Source organism: Notamacropus eugenii, chromosome 1 (genome assembly GCF_028372415.1).
Source record: "Notamacropus eugenii isolate mMacEug1 chromosome 1, mMacEug1.pri_v2, whole genome shotgun sequence".
In the NCBI taxonomy this organism is placed as follows: Eukaryota; Metazoa; Chordata; class Mammalia; order Diprotodontia; family Macropodidae; genus Notamacropus; species Notamacropus eugenii.
In genome coordinates, this window is record NC_092872.1 from 506,451,913 (window position 1) to 506,468,274 (window position 16,362).

General features: G+C 38.9%; 1 protein-coding gene across 1 annotated transcript in view; it reads left to right on the plus strand.

Moving 5' to 3' along the window:
* Positions 1-16,362, plus strand: part of LOC140518632 (piezo-type mechanosensitive ion channel component 2-like) — a 62,844-nt gene that overhangs the window by 14,634 nt on the left and 31,848 nt on the right. Inside the window, exons 7-18 of the mRNA XM_072630956.1 lie at positions 431-674; positions 2,143-2,239; positions 3,764-3,926; positions 4,724-4,813; positions 5,897-6,018; positions 7,179-7,244; positions 8,201-8,313; positions 10,970-11,087; positions 12,020-12,103; positions 12,575-12,741; positions 14,022-14,398; positions 15,639-15,905. Coding sequence (XP_072487057.1) covers positions 431-674; positions 2,143-2,239; positions 3,764-3,926; positions 4,724-4,813; positions 5,897-6,018; positions 7,179-7,244; positions 8,201-8,313; positions 10,970-11,087; positions 12,020-12,103; positions 12,575-12,741; positions 14,022-14,398; positions 15,639-15,905 — 1,908 coding nt within the window. The remainder of the gene's footprint in view (positions 1-430; positions 675-2,142; positions 2,240-3,763; positions 3,927-4,723; positions 4,814-5,896; positions 6,019-7,178; positions 7,245-8,200; positions 8,314-10,969; positions 11,088-12,019; positions 12,104-12,574; positions 12,742-14,021; positions 14,399-15,638; positions 15,906-16,362) is intronic.

Genomic DNA, 16,362 nt, shown 5'->3' on the forward strand with positions numbered 1-16,362 from the left:
GGCCATGGAATCATAGGATTTAGATTTGGAAAAAACCTTAGAAATCTTTCCATTCAATTCTTCATTTTACGGATGAGGAAATTAAGGCATAGACTGGAGAATATTGGAGAGTGATATATTAGTAAGTTTTGGAGCCAGGATTTGAATCTTGGTCCTCCATCTCCAGATGCAATTCTATTCCCTCCACATCATACCACCTCTCATTTTGTAGTGAGTGACTTCTCCCTGCACACGGTCAACAAGAGGCTGAATATCTACTGTAGGGGAACTCGTAGAGGAGATTTCTCCATTAGGCAGGAGGACCCCTTCTAACTCTCAGATTCCAAGACCTATGGAACAGTACTGGAAGGGACCTTAGAGGTCAGTTAGTCTCACTCTATGAAAGCCCAAATATCTACTTAGATTGTGACTCACCTGTTCTGTCCTCTAGGTCCTACCTGGATATGGCTAAAGTCATTGTGTTCAGCTACCACCTCTGGTTTGTACTCTGCCTGGTTTTCCTCACGGGGACAACTCGAATCAACATCCTCTGTGCTGGCTACCTGGTAGCCTTTTTCTACTTCATGCTCCATGGAAGGGACCTCCTATTGAGACCCATTAAAGTTATTCTCCGTCAGTGGGACTACCTGATTACATATACTGCTCTAGTGATTGCCATGAAGAACCTTCTTAGTGTATGTTTGTACCCTCACATAATCTCCTAGGGATTGTTTGTTTTTTGGGGTTGGGTTTTGTTTTTTTTTTTACCTCAGCACTCTTAAGACTTAAAAAAAATGAATAATTTTTACCAAGACCAACAATGATCTTAAAAGATCATGTTTTTCATCTATTTAACCAAGGCAGAAGGCAAAGTGGCAACAGTGGCATAGTCAATAAATGCTGGCCTTGGAACCAGGAAGAACGGTATTTGAATCCTGCCTCTAACTCGTACTGGCTGTGTGATCCTAGGCAAATCACTTAACTTCTCAATGTACTAATAGCCAACTCTATTAGATTATACATTTCAGAGAAGGTGCTGACCTGCATGGGTGGAGTTTTGCTATCTGGGAGTTCCCAAATCAATGAAATCACAAGTACAGGCCCCAATTTTTTAATCTACAAAACACTAAAGAATACCTAAAATATCACCATACAACTTTTATGAATTAGCAAATAAGGACTAGAATCTATTATTAGGGATAATTATTAGGGACTGGGCTTGTGGTTTCATTGATGTAGAAAACTCCCAGATAAGAAAATGCCTCCCTTCCAGTACCTGCTCTGCAACACGTAGTTTCAGAGAGTTCTCTAGAGAACTGAGAAGTTAAGTGATTTGCTGAAGGTCACACATAGTCAGTATATATCAGAGGTAATACTTGAACCAAGTTTCCATGGCTCTGAGTCCAAATCTTTATACACTGTGACCACATTGCCTCTCAGAGTCCATTGTTAAAATTTTGTAAATCTATATGACATTTAAAGTACTCCTCCAAAGGCTCATCTTGACTTGGGGGTGACCCTGGATTCTGGAAGGCTACAAGAATGGGACACAAGCTCTAGCAAGTTCTACACCAAGCAGAAATAGCTCTGAAGATGTCCCAGTGATGGACAGTGTATCTGTGGTCCAGAACCAGCCAAGTAAATAGCAGAAATTCATGAACGTCTCTACAATCTACAAAAGATTGACCACAAGTTGGCAATTGTTTTTCTGTAGATGAAAGCATCAACTAAGGCATGGAGAGGCTCCAGTCTTCACTAAAGCACCTACATCAATGAGATGACAGGTCTAAGTATTGCTGAAGAATAAGCCCGTTGCACACAGATGGTGCTTAATTGTTATAACCTCCTATTTCTTCTTTTACTTGATAAGAAGGTTATTGTGAGCAAGTATTGTTGTCTCCATTTTACAGAAGAGGAAAGTGAGGCTCAAATTACTTGCTGGGGTCATGTAGCCAATGATAAAATAGAGTCTTGAACCCAGGGTTTCTAATTCCTGGCCAGTCCTTTTCTTGTACTATCTCTCTGTGGGATGTTAAGACAAATGCAGGAATCACACAGAGATTCCTATCTGGTTTAGCTTTGGAATAGCTTTGGATCACCTTCCAGCTCTGAGATCTTGTGGTTCTGTACTGAGCATTTCCTCTGTTTCTTGTCTGACTATAGATTGGAGCTTGCGCCTACCTGGAGAGATTACTGAGGTCCCATTGCTGGTTTGTTCACAGTTTCAGCATATACTGCACAATACGAGGCTATAGCTTGTGTAAGTACCCGGCCTGCTATTCTCATTGGTGTAAATACCTGGCTAACTGTTCTCATCTCTGTATTGAGTGCCCATCCCATTGCACTCATCTCTTCTTTCCAAAGGAAAAAGACTAAGAAAGTTGAGCAAAAGCTTCTTGCAAGTTTGATTTACTATGCCCAACTCACGTTCTAAACAAGAATGTGGAGAGAAACCAAGCTAGAAATTGGTCCCAAATTGTAGATACATGCATTTCTTCAGAAGAAAAGTTATGAGCTCATTTAGTAAATGAATATTCACTGGATCCCTGTGTTAATAGGCTAAAGGAAGGAAGGAAGGGAGAGAGTAAGGGAGGGAGGGAGGGAGGAAGATGGGAGGAAAGGGAAAGGAAAGATAGAAAAGGAAAAGGAAGGGAAAGGAAGAAAAGGGAAAGGAAGGAAGAAATAAAGAAAAAAACTTTACTTTAGGAATATCTTCCTAAAGACAAAAGCATAAATAGATTTGACACCTTCACTTAATTTTTTTAAAACTTGATATGTGTATTTATGGGAGTATCCAGGAAGTACGTGGAATGTACAAATCTTTCATCACAGTTCTACATGAACTGGATTTTTCATAGCAGTAGGGCTCATCATGATTCTTATTTAATTTCTCCCTAAATTACTTTCATGTAATTCATATCATATACTTTTTAAAATGTCATACACAATTAAACAAAACAAAAGAGAAAACGATGTATACTTTTCTGACCTGTTCTGGAGGAATGTTCCAGTCAGATTGGCTCTTTCAGGTCCAGGGGTCATGTCAATGTGACATTGGACCTATCCGATGACTGACCAGTGTTCTGACCACTCCCCAGTCCTTCAAGAGACTGTGTTAGTTGCAAGCAGCACTAGAAGTTACACAGGACCCTACCCACCTTAGAAAAAAAAGGATCAGATTCTGCTGGACAACAGATGAAATTGACTTGATCTTGGGAATGAGGGAGAAAGAAAAGACAATTTTATTCCTGGTTTTGTAGAACATCTTGAATTTCTATATCTGCCTTCTAAAGAGCTCCGTCTTCGCTCATCTGTCCTTGTACCATTTCTTCTATCAGTTGAGTGTTGTCATTCTTGTTTTACAGGAGAGATTGAAACCTACAGAGGCTCACATGTCAATAGCTATAGAAAGTCTAATATCAACTAATTAGGGGTGAAGGCGGGGAAAGACCGGACTATCTTTTTCCAATTCTGATCACTTCCCATAGGCCCTGATTATGTCTCCAAATTCTGTTCTCACTTCTCTTTCCCCTCCCCACCCTCTGTGTTCCACCCTTCTCTTCACTTATCTAACACTTTGGGCTTTAGCAAAAGGAAAAAAAGATGAGTGATGGAGGAATGATGACAGGGAGTGCTTAAGCTCTGTAATTATTACCCCTGCTCATAGCCACGGGGAGGAAAAGGGGTGGAAATAGCAGACAAGAGTCATACACTTTTTATACCTACTATTCACACTATGTCCCTGCAGAAAAGCTTACAAACATTCATGTTCTTTCTTGTGTAGCCATTCCTGATGATGAGGAGTGTGAACCTCCAGAAAAGGATGCTGGGATCCTATGGGATGCTATTTGTTTCACCTTCCTGCTAATCCAGAGGAGGATCTTTACAAGTTACTATCATCTTTATGTTGTGGCTGATCTAAAAGCCACTGAGATCTTAGCATCCAGGTACATGGGCAACATGCCACTGAGTACAGGTGGGAAATGTCATATTTCAGAGTGTATCTCAGAATATTGAGTGTTGTCATTTCTCAGAGCTGGAATTCAATTGAATTCAATAAACATTTATTAAGTGTTCCCTATGGGTCAGACACTGTGCTAAGTGCCAGGAATACAAAAAGAAGCAAAAGACAGTCTCTGCCCTCCAGGAGCTCACAGTCTAATGAGGGGAGACAAGAAGCAAATAAATATATACAAAGCAAGCTACATACAGGATAAATAGGAGATCATTAACAGAAGGAAGACCATGGCATTAAGAAGGCTTGGGGAAGACTTCCTGTTGGAAGTGAGATTTTAGTTGGGACTTCAAGGAAGCCAGGGATGTCAGCAATCAGAGCAGAGGAAGGAGAGCATTCCACAGCCAGAGAAAATGCCTAGAGCCAAGAGATAGAGTATCTAGTTGGTGGAACAGCCTAGAGGCCGCTGGATCAATGAGCATATATTTGAGTGGAAAGGGATCAACTTTGGATGATTTTATTTTATAGAAAAGGAAACTGAATCTTTGAAAAGTGAAGTGATTGCCTAAGGTCAAATAGAATTAGTGATAGCACTGGGATTAGAACCTGGGTCTCTTGATTCTTGGTAGAGTGCATCAAGCTTTGCTTGTCTTACTCAGTGGATGTCTTCTTTGACGAATGCGTTCCTCCAACACAAGGTAAAATAGTGTCATATGTCTCAGTGAATGCCAGGCAAACTGACTAGATTTCGTATACTGGGATAACATCATGTTTCTTTTGCATACTTAGAGGAGCTGAGATGTTCAGTCTGGAGTTAAAAAAGTTTTTGGTGCTTCAAGAAGAAGAAGAGGAAAAGTCTAAACTATTCATGAGGAAACAGTACGTTGATCAAATGATGCTTTACATCCTGCTCCTACATAGGAAAGATTAACCAACCACATGAGGTCGGCCTTCTTCACTGTTCCTTCTCTATTTCAATCAGGCAGTACATTTTCCTATTTTATGATTATGTATTTAGAGCTGGCAAGAAACTTAGAGGTCACTGAGACCAATTCCCTTATATTGTATTGAAGAAAACTGAGGCAAAGAGAGGAAGAATAGTTTGCCTGAGGTCCCTCAGGTGGTAATGGGCAGAGTCAAGATTTGAACCCAAGTCCAGCATTCTATCCATTGTGCCATACTATTGTTGTTTAGACTCTTCATGACCCCTTTTGGGATTTTCTTGGCAAAGATACTGGAGTGTTTTGTTATTTCCTTCTCTAGCTCATTTTACAGATGAGGAAACTGAGGCAAACAAGAGTAAGTGACTTGCCCAGGGTCACACCACTAGGGAATCTTCCTGACCCCAGTCCCTGAACTCCATCCACTGCATCACCTAGCTGCTCCATTGCACCATACTGCTCCTTTAAGTTACCCTTTCTTCATAATGTTGAATGTGCCTAACAGAAAGAGTAAGCAATGAAGTTGAATAAAATGACCATGTTCTGAATGTAGATTGTTAAATGTGAGATTTGAATATGAGTTGCCCAGTACATAAGGATGCCAAGAAATGCTCTTCCAACCTAGTAATCTGTATAATTCATATAATCCATATAATACCATAGTTTGGCTCCTCTTACTTTCCAACCCGCTCTCTCCTTCCAGTTCTTCTCTCCCTTCCCCTCCCCATCTCACCCCCAACACCATGATTGCTATTTCACATTCCCACCCCAACCTCTTTTGATATGATGAATCTCCCTGGAATAATCTACTGTCTTCTTTCTACTGATCTAAGGCATACTCCTCCCTTAAAGGCTCTATGGACTTTCTTTCCTCCTTCTTTAGCTAGTTAGTAGAGAGAATAAGTTCTGATATGAACATAGGATACCAAGAAGTTTGGGCAGGAGATAGGATGCATTTGGCAGAAAGGAGGTGGTGGGGGTGGGAAAGGATGAGTTCTCAGAACTTGTCTTAAATTGCCAGAATGGAGAAGATCAAATGGAAACAGAAGACAATTGACAGTATGCAGCAGACTAATACGACCCTTGGTGCCTCAGTGGTTAAGGACAGTCATTCTCCCAAGCCAGAAGCAAGACAAACACAAGGTAAGGATAAAATCATTGGCACACTCTGCTGTACCAGGTGACCATCAAAGAACCTCTAGGATCTGAGAGAGTGAAATGAAATCATCTGCCATATAAAGCTACTTTTCTCCAAGAGTAAGAAAGGGAGTACACTTGAGCCTACTAGAACAGCTTCTCCACTAATCTCATGTACTTAGAAATTTGTCTCTGAAACAGTACTGGAAGTATAAATTCTGACCCAAGCAAAAACAAAAGCCACCTTTATTAGTGCAAAATCATAGAATAATAGGTTTAGAGCTGGGAAGGGTCCAGATTGGTCATCTGGTCCAACCCTCTCATCTTGCAGAGGAGACTGAGACCAGAGGGGTTAAATAATTTTACTCAAGGTCCCATAGATAGTAAGTGGCAGAGCTGAGATGCAAACCTAGGTCTTTCAAGCATAAATGCAGAGTAATTTCTACTGTACCTGTGGACCTCCAGCAGAGGGAGGCCCTTCCTTTCGCTGGTTGGGGTAGGACTTGCTAAAAATTCAAAGGCTGCTTTGACAATTACAGTCCTGAGATTTCCTGAAACATTTCCTCGAAGGATCAGGAATCCAAGGGAGGTGGGAGATTTTTGTTTAATCAAAGAATAGAACATGTTTCCAAAGTTAATTTTTCACCTTGTGGATTCTTCTTGAATTGAACCAATTTGGGGGATAAAAAAAAAAAAAGAAGAATTCATGTCTTTATTTGATCATGAGCAGTCCCATTTCTTTTTAGTAAGCAAAAACTACATTGAGTATATAATTTGACCCCACAAATTAAGACTAATTAGATTGAACAGTTTATATTAGTGACAAGTCTGAATTTAGAAAGTATCTTTTTTTTAGTTATTTAACATAATGTAGTTTCACTGCTTAAAAGTATATAAAATAATCCAAAGTAGTTTTTACAAAGTATGCCCAATAGAGGTATTTGCTTTTTAGAATAGGCAAGAATGAGTTTTAATTGTCATATGGGATGAATGTTACTAAAACAATCCTATCAAGTTACTTTTTAAACCTTGTAAATCCATTCATTTGATTAAGCCAATCTTTTCTTAATGGGTAATAGAAAGGCAGCTACAGTTCTTTGGGGAGGAATTATCCCAAGTTCTAAATGACTGGCATCTCATCTAATGAGACTTTACTCTATTTGCAGATGATGGGAGCATAATGAAAAATAAAGACGAGAACTGGTGGCAGCCTTGGGTAAAGCATCCTTCCAGTAAGTTGACTGAGATTCTAATGAGTATAATGAGTTATTACACAGGGCTAATGAGGCAGAAACCTTGGTAACTACAGAGTGCAAAGGATAGAGTACTTGGCCAGGAGTCAGGAAGACCTGAGTTTAAGTTCCACCTCAGACACTTCCTAGCTGTGTGACTCTGGGCAAGTCACTTAACCTCTGTCTGCCTCAGTTTCCTCAGCTGTAAAATAGGAATAATAATGATAGCACTTACCTTTAAGGATTATTGTGGGAATAAAATGAGAGAATATTTGTAAAGTCCTTTGCAAACCTTAAAATGTTCTATAAATATTAATTATCATCAACATTACCATTATCTATTTCCTTGTGGGCCAGCTTCGTGGGTTAGCCTTTTTCTCTGTTCCATGATCCCAGGCTGAATCCTTACTCCTATCCAGTTGTCTTGAAAATACATGCTATGCTATAATATACAAAGGGGCCTGGGCTAGAAAGTGTAGATGGCAGTGCAAATCACTCCCATTTATTATAGAAGAAACCAAAAGCTCCTGCCTTGGGTTGATGGTTTGGAAGCCTTCAGTTTATATACAAATGGATAGCATTTCATTTTTTTATAGCTATAGAATATCTACAATCTGACTGTCCCAAGAAAGGGGAAATGAATGGAGGCTTTCTATGCTATAGATAACAAGCTGTTTGTGATGACAGATGACAAAGAAAAGCATCCCATACCCCACAGCCCACATATGCCTAGGGACTAATTCAATGCACCAATACCAATGCAGCTCAGTGTAGATGAGGAGAGCTGAGACTTCAGGCTGTATCAGGAGGGGTTAGTCTTATAAAAATGAAATGTCTTGTAGCATCACTAGAATAAGACAGATTTTGGATAGTACTTGACTTTTGTTATAAACCTTCCTGGAATGCTACAAAGAGACAGAGCTCTACATTCTTCTGTTCTGTGGAATTGTTTTAAGTGATTCAAGATGGGAGCTATAGCCTCTTTGAGTCTGACAGTGAAGAAGAAGGAGAAGAAATAAATGAAGAAAGAAAGGAAGAAGCATTTCCAAAGCCTAAAACTGCCTTCCAGGTATCTGTTGGGTGATGTTCCGTAATTATCCAATTGCAATAGTTCCGTTACAATGCTGGTTTATGATTTTTGTTAATAATAACTCACTTCCTGATGGTGCTTTAAGGTTCATAAAACACTTTTTTTTGGTAACAATTCTGAAAGATAGGTAGTGTTAATATTATTATTTCCATTGCTAAAAGGGCCTATCAATTAACTATCCTAATTCTTCTACTTACTATCCCTGTGACTTACCAAACAAAAACACCTTTTCATTGCCCCTGCTCCTATACAAGTATAGTCTCCCAATTAAAGAATAAGTTCCTGGAGGGTAGGAACTATCTCCCTTCTACATTTGTATTCCCTGAGATTAGCAGTATAAGTTCTTAATAAATACCTTTTTCTTCCTTCCTTCTTTCTTTCCCTCCTTCCTCCCTTCCCTTCTTTCTCTTTTTCCTTCCTCCCCATCTCCCTTCCTTTCTCCCTCCCTTCCTCCCTTCTTTCCTTCCTTCCTCCCTCCTTTCCTTACATTTAATAGATGAGAAAACTGAGATTCAGAGATATTAAATGATTCATCCAAGGACATATCTATCAGAATCAGGATTTGAACCCAGGTTCCCTGACACTAAATGCATTGCTCTTTCCAACAACATTTGTGTTATAAGTACAATGTTATGGTGAGAACAGAACATCATAGATGTTCAGTGAAACGAGCATTGGATTTGGAGTCAGAGGATTTGGGCTCTGCTATTTGCCACCTCCTGTCACCTTGGTCAAGTCACTTACCTTTGTTCCTTATCTGTAAAATGAAGATGTCCTCTAGGGTTCCTTATACTGGCTTTAAATCTCAGAGCAAGGTCAACCATCTCATTTTCTCAGATGAGAAAATTTAGACCTGGTGAAGTTGAGTGACTTGCCCAAGGTAGAAAGTAGCAGAACTAGAACTAGGATTTGAATCCAGGTCCCAGCAATCTAAATCCAGTAGTCTTTGTACCATACCAGGCTGCCACAGTGTATATACATACAGTATGACATACTCAGTGTGTCAAAGGACTTCATTGCAGGCTTTCATTATGTGTTTATTGTGTTAATTTGTGGAAATTTCTAAATAAGAAGAGAATTGTTATTTAAAAGACCCACAATTCCGGATCTTTGTGTGTGTTTGTAATCAGGGCATGAAATTGGAATATGCCCTTTTAGCTTGAGGCAGCCTTCTAGATATTTGGAAAACATGGTACAATTGGGAATAAATCCTAGTTTTTCATCGAATGAAATCACTAGTCCTTCTCTCTTAGCATAAACCATTTGCCCTACAACACAGGAATCATGGATTACATTGATCTATACAAAATAAAGGAGAGACTAAGGCACAAAGCTGCTCTGGACTTTCCTTTATGAAGAGGCAGAGAAAGGCAGCATGGCATCATCCACTGAACTCCAGATCTAGTATGAAAAAGTCTTGGCCGTGATGTTTGCCAGTCATGGGACCTTGAGTTTCTAGGTCTCAAGGTTTTGTCTATAATATGTATATAATAACACTTGTACTACTTACATCTCATGGATGTGGAGAGAAATGTGCTTCATAAACTTTAAAGTACCATAAAAATGTGAATTTTTATTCATAAAAAAGTTTTACTTCAACCCTATACTCTCATCAAACCCTTGTTCCATCTCTCAAACTTTTCAAGAGCAGTTCAACCTTAAATGCTTCCTCCACCATCTTCTTGTTCCTTGACCCCATGTGATTTGGCTTCTATTCTGACTGTTTCTAAGACTCTCTCTACAGTCACTACTGACTTCTCACTTCTCATATCCACTGACCATTTCTTTGACTTTGTCCTCTTCACATTTCATTGAGCAATTGGCATTTTTTATTATGAACTATTCCTAGATATTCTCTCCTCCCTCATCTTCAGCGATATCAAAAAGTCTTAGACTGTTTGAAAGAGCCCATAGTTCATTTAATTTACTCTCTCCTTTAAGCTCCAGGGATAATTATTTCTGTACCTCCTTTCAAATTCATAGGGCCATAAAGAAGACTTAGAGTCCTTAGTTCAACCCCATCATTTTTTGAAGGAGGGAATTCTGCCCTTGAGAAAAATCTTTAAATGTCTTTTCCAAGACAACAATAAGCTGGGATTTGAACCCAGGTCTGACCTCAGTTCTATAATTCTTTCTACTGTACCATACTGCCCTTTGTTCATTTTACAGTCAGTACAGGGGACACATCCATTTTTTCTTAGCTTTTATAGTTAATATTTTTGGATTTTCTTTGTAACATGTCACGGGTTTGCTCAGAGAATTTTGTCTTTAGTTTACTATGGTGTGCAAATATCTGAGAGAAACTTGAAACATTTTAAAATTCAAGACCTGTTCCTTAAAATCACTTCTTTTCTAAGAGGAAATTACTTGGAACAAATATGACATTGATTTTCCATCTCACTTTATTATTTTCAATTTGTCTGTTTCAAATTACTTAAGACTTGACAACCAGACCATATAGTTAAACAGTTTTCTGCTTAGATTTTGTGGCTTATAAAAAAGAGGGAGTATAGATGAGAATGATGTTGGCTAAAACTGCCAAAGAGATGAGTAAAGATCTCTCTCTCTCTCTCTCTCTCTCTCTCTCTCTCTCTCTCTCTCTCTCTCTCTCTCTCTCTCTCTCTCTCTTCTCTAGCTTGCTTACGATGCCTGGGCTAATAATTCCACATCAGCTCTCAGGCTGTGGAAGCAAAATGAAATGACATTCAGGAGAAAAGAAAAGAGAGAGGAACAGGACCCACAGTGTCGAAGAGGTATTCATCCATTCCAGAGCAAAGAGCTGTGTGATAGCTTTGATGGATCACTGGTCTAAAAAGAACAATTGAAATTAAACAGTTGGTATTTTTAATTTGTATATTAGCAATAAATTATTGGCTCTAAGAATGATTACATCATGACCATGTAGGAATGCTAACTTTTTTAAAATAAGGGCTAAGGAAGAGAGATTATGATTATGTCGGTACCTATGATAAAGACTGGAATTTTTCTAAAGGATAGTTCATCTGAGGCATTTGCGGGACATCTGAATTTTACAAATCTGTCTTAACACCACAATTATAGCTTTGGGTTATGAAAGGTTTTGGGACCTTAGAAATATTTTTAATGTTACTGATATAATTTATTTTTCTATCACCTTCATTTTAAAATACATCCTTCCTCATTCCTACCTGGACAGTCACCCTTTATAAAAGAAAATGAAGAAAGAATAGGAAAACAAAGCAACCCAGTAAAGCTAATCAACACCTCAACCACATCTGACAGTATATACAATGTTCCATACTCTTAGCTCCCCACTTCCACAAAGAAGAGAAGGAGTTACATTTTCTCATGTCTTAAGGACTTTGGAAATTATAAAGTATGTAGTCTTTGATGAATCAGATCTTTGCCTAGAAAAGTATCCATCAGAGATAAGCACTTTAGAACAAGTGTTAAATTAATGTAAGAATTTGAAAGATTTTACTCTTTACATGGTCTGGAAATGGAATCAGATGACTGGGTACCATGTCCTTAATGTAATTCCAAAAATGTTATGTTCGTCTAGGGTTGAAAATCATTCCCTAGCCACTAGCAACACTCCATGCTCCAACTCTCCAACATACACATACCCCCTATAATATAATATAACCAAGTTTTTGTTAATAAAGAATAAAACAGATGATTCTGAGTGATGGCTGTCTTTCTGTAGGATCAAAAGACAGAAGTTTGGAGAAATGTGAAGGTACTGATGCTGATGTCTCTGAGAAAGAAGACAGAAGTTTGCATGAACCAGGTGGGTACACTGGATACCTATATAAGGCATTAAGGTTGACCATGGAAAGAGACAAAATGTGCTTTTTAAGAGGAGACAAATATCCTTGCTTTCCCATTTACCAAGGGTCCACCCTGGGTCAGCCAGGTTGGCTCTGGGGAAATTTTGATGATTTTGTCTAAGTGATGAGAATTTAGTCAATTCAATAATCACTTATTAAGCACATACTCTGTACAGAACTCTGTGCTCAGTACTGCAGAAACATCAAGTTTAGAAAAGACCCGGTGTTCCTGTCTCATGAAGCTCATACTGGAAATATAAAGTCCTGGTGCCCTAGGAGGTTTTCCTCCCTAATAAACTGGGATATGTTCAATTTTGTTTTGACACACAGTACTAACAGTCTATGAAATACATATAATGGGGCTTTTTTCCACATAAATATTTGGAGGTTTGATTTGTTCTTCCCTCCTGGTTTTCTCCTCTCCTTCACAGAAATTCTAATATGGAGAATAATCAATATGGTCAAATTTTCATGGGTCTTTGGGAAGGTGCTGCTGGAGAACACCATAGCAGCAGTACACTCCCTATACAAAGAAAGCTGGGAAATAGCCACTGTGTTGAGGATGGAGCGGTGCATGCTGATGAGAAGGTTCAGTAAGGTAAGATTCTGGGACTTCAAAGAGACTGCCCTTGAATGATATCAAATTCTCTGAATCGTTCAGCTCAGAGCCATCATTCCATAATCTGGCTAATGATTTGTGTCTTTTGTGAGCTCTTCATCAGGGTCATTGTCACTCCTTCCCATGTATGGATTTCTGCATGTTCAGATCAAAGGCTTAACAAACCCCATTCCTCCACCAAGTGTAACCAGCAACCTTGGATAAGTCTTGGAGAGAAAAATGAGGTGTTCCCTTGGTGCTCTTAACTTGAAGTATCCTTTTCTTCAAGGAGTGGAATGCCCCCCCTCCAAAGCAAATTGTTTAGACACCTTTGATGTACTGTGAGTGTTCAGAGAGTTCAATTAAAAAAAAAATCAAGTAGTAAAAGCCACTACACTTGGTACTAAAAACAAAACCAAAAATGAAGCACAAAATCATCAATTTAGAGCTCAAGGGAACCTAATATAGGTCATCTAATTCAACCCCCTCATTTTACAGATGAGGATAATGAGGTCCAGAAGTTTCAGTTACTTGCCGGTGGTCACATAAGGAGTAAGTAGCAGAGCTAAGATTAGAGCTCAGATCCTTTGATCCCAAATCCAGCACCCTTTCAACCATATCATCCTACTCTAGTTAAATGAGAGTCCCTTTCCTCAAAGAACTTATAGTCTACTGGGGCAGGGGGATTCAGATAAGTATAATAATGCAAGGTAGAGAGTGATAGGGTTAAAAGAGAAATTCAGACAAAGTACCCTAAGACATTAGAGAAAGGGGAGATCATTTTTGGTTGGGAAAATCAGAGAAGGTTACATGTGATGATCTCGGTACTGTAATAAACAAATAGGGCACTACACTTGGAGTCAGGGAAAGCTGAATGCAAATCCTAACTCAGATACTAGCTGTGTGACCCTGGACAAGTCTCTTAACTTCCCTCTGCCTCAGTTCCCTCATTCGTAAAACATGGGTAATATAACACCTACCTCACAGGTTTGTTGTGAGGATCAAAGGAGATAATATATGTAAAGCGCTTTTCAAACCTTGAAGTATCACATAAATTGTAGCTATTACTCTTGTGGTTGTTGTACTGTAGTTGGCAACTAGCCTCAGCCCTAAAGGTAAAGAAAGATTCTGAAGGATGGAGATGAGGAGTTGGTATATTCATGGCATAGAGGATGTCTTTTGGGAAGCATGGATGTGGGAAATGGTATGTCTAGTTCCTGTTAATGGAACCCAAGCAGCATCTTTTATTTGTAAAATGAGAATGTAAAATGTCATTGTAGGGGGAAAAGGCCGCCAAAGAGAACATTTTGAAATACTACTATTTGAAGCTTCAGAAAAAACAGAAAACCGCACCTGTCAAAATAAAGGAAAGACAGCCTCGAGCAGCAGATCAGGGGTTACCTGATGCTGGGTTACCTGGGCACTTTATGGACAATGCACAGTTACCAGATGAGTCAGAAGAGCAGATGAGTCCTTCAGGGGATCGATGTAGAGTTAAGGACACCTTAAGTCGGCAATCACCCAGGGAAGAGATTCAGTTACAGGCTGGATTGGGGAAATACCTTGCGCAGAATGACTTTGAGGATCTGCCATCATCAGTAGTGCATCCCCCAACTGGAGAAGACTCACAATCTCTTAAGGAGACCGCAGTACCCAGGTGAAAAGGTCTTGATGAAAGCTTAGAGTCTATTAAGGTCAAAATTTTGCTATGCAAACAGTGGAAGTCAGAATAATGTTTTCAAAGCACACTTTTGCTGAAGTCATCACATTGACCCTGAGCCAAAAAGTATTGGCTCAGATAAGCACAGAAATAATTTACCCTAATTTACCCTGTAACCTAGTTTTTTTAAAAAATTATCCATAGCTTGCTTTTATATTGCTTTCATTTCTGAATATATCCTTTACCCTCTTCTTCCCAGGAAGCCATTCCATATAATGATGAATAAAAAGGAGTGTGTGTGTGTGGGGGGAATCAGCTCAACACAACTAACCAATACCTTAATCAAACTTAATAGCAATGCTATCCATTACATACAGTTACATACATTGCTATCCAATACAACAAAGGTTGTATTCTACAACCATAGTCCCCCATCTCTGTAAAGAAGGGAGGGGAAGTATATTTTCTTACTTCTTCTCTGAGGTTGTTTGTTCATTATAATTACATTTTCTTGTTTTTATTTCCATTTACACTGTAATCTGCCACTAATTTAAAAACAAATAATCTAAATTGATTTTGATCTGGTAATTTTTCCAACAAGATTTAAATGAACCAAATGATCAGAAGGTAATTTTGTCAGTAAGAAAATTCCAGAAAATGCTTCATAGTTTATCATAGAATACCAGAACTAGAAGGACTCTTAGAGAGTTACCTCCAAACCCATCTTTTTACAGATGAAGGAACTAAAGTGCCAAGGAAATATATGACTTGACCAAGGTCACACAATGTTCTGACTCCTAGCCCATCAATTTTCCTCCTACATTAATCAATCTACAATCATTCAGTAAATGCTTACCACATGCCAATTACTTTGAGCTCATCAGACTAACAAAGGCTTATCTACTGAGGCTTCTTGGAAGACTTGCTTTAAAGAATAGAAAAGAATGGTTTATAAGTAAATTGTTTAAATAAAAATTAATTACCAGAGAGTACGTACCTTTTTGAATATGTCAAACCATCCCCTGAATGTTCATGCTAACAATTTGTTCAACAAACTATCTCTTCATAGATAGAACAAATATAAATCTCAGTTCGTTCAGCCCCACCCAAATGACTGTACATCCCTGATGGGGTTTTCCGATGTTTGAAATTTGTTTAATGTGAATTTAATATACCTATTTCCTAAAGTTTTGGTGTCTTATGTTTTGTGTGTGTATGTGATATTTGGGGGGCCTAGGGAATTTTCAGAGATGTGTGACAACTATGCAAGTGATGATGAAGAAAGCCTGGGTGAGGAAGATGAGGGTGAGCCAGTCTCAAGACTTGTCTGTCCAGTAGCCAGACCACCCTACAGCAACTCGATGCAAGCTCAACAAAGAAACTCCTTATCAGAAGCCAAAGAGTCAGTTACAGCCTCAGTGGGACAGAGAAAGAAAAGAGCCACTAGATCAATAAAAAAAACTCCGTTCCCATTGTTGAGAGCTGGAGATCTACTCCTTAAAAGGCAAGAATGATTTCTTTCTTTCCTTACCTCTTCTCTTCCCCTCTCCTTCCCTTTGCTTTTCCTTTTCTTCTCTTCCTTTCTCTTCTCCTTCCCTTCCCTTCTTTCCTATGCTTCCTTCCTTTCTTTCTTGTTGCCCCTTCCTTCCCATTGTTTTCTCTTCTTTCCGTCTGCTGCCCCCAAAATCAAAAAAACAAAACCCTTGTTAACAATATGCATCATCAAGCAAAATAGAATCTTACATTGGTCATGTCTGAAAATGGATGTCTCATTCTCCATCTTGAATCCATCACTGCAGTCTTGGGAAGTAGGGAACATACTTTGTTCTCAGGACACTGCAGTTGTGGTTGGTTGTTATACTGATCAGGAAGGTTTTAAGGAAAATGCAACAACTATCTATAATCCATTATGAATGAGGTTATCTGCTCTTATTCAGTGAGAGCAGTTCAAACCACTCTAT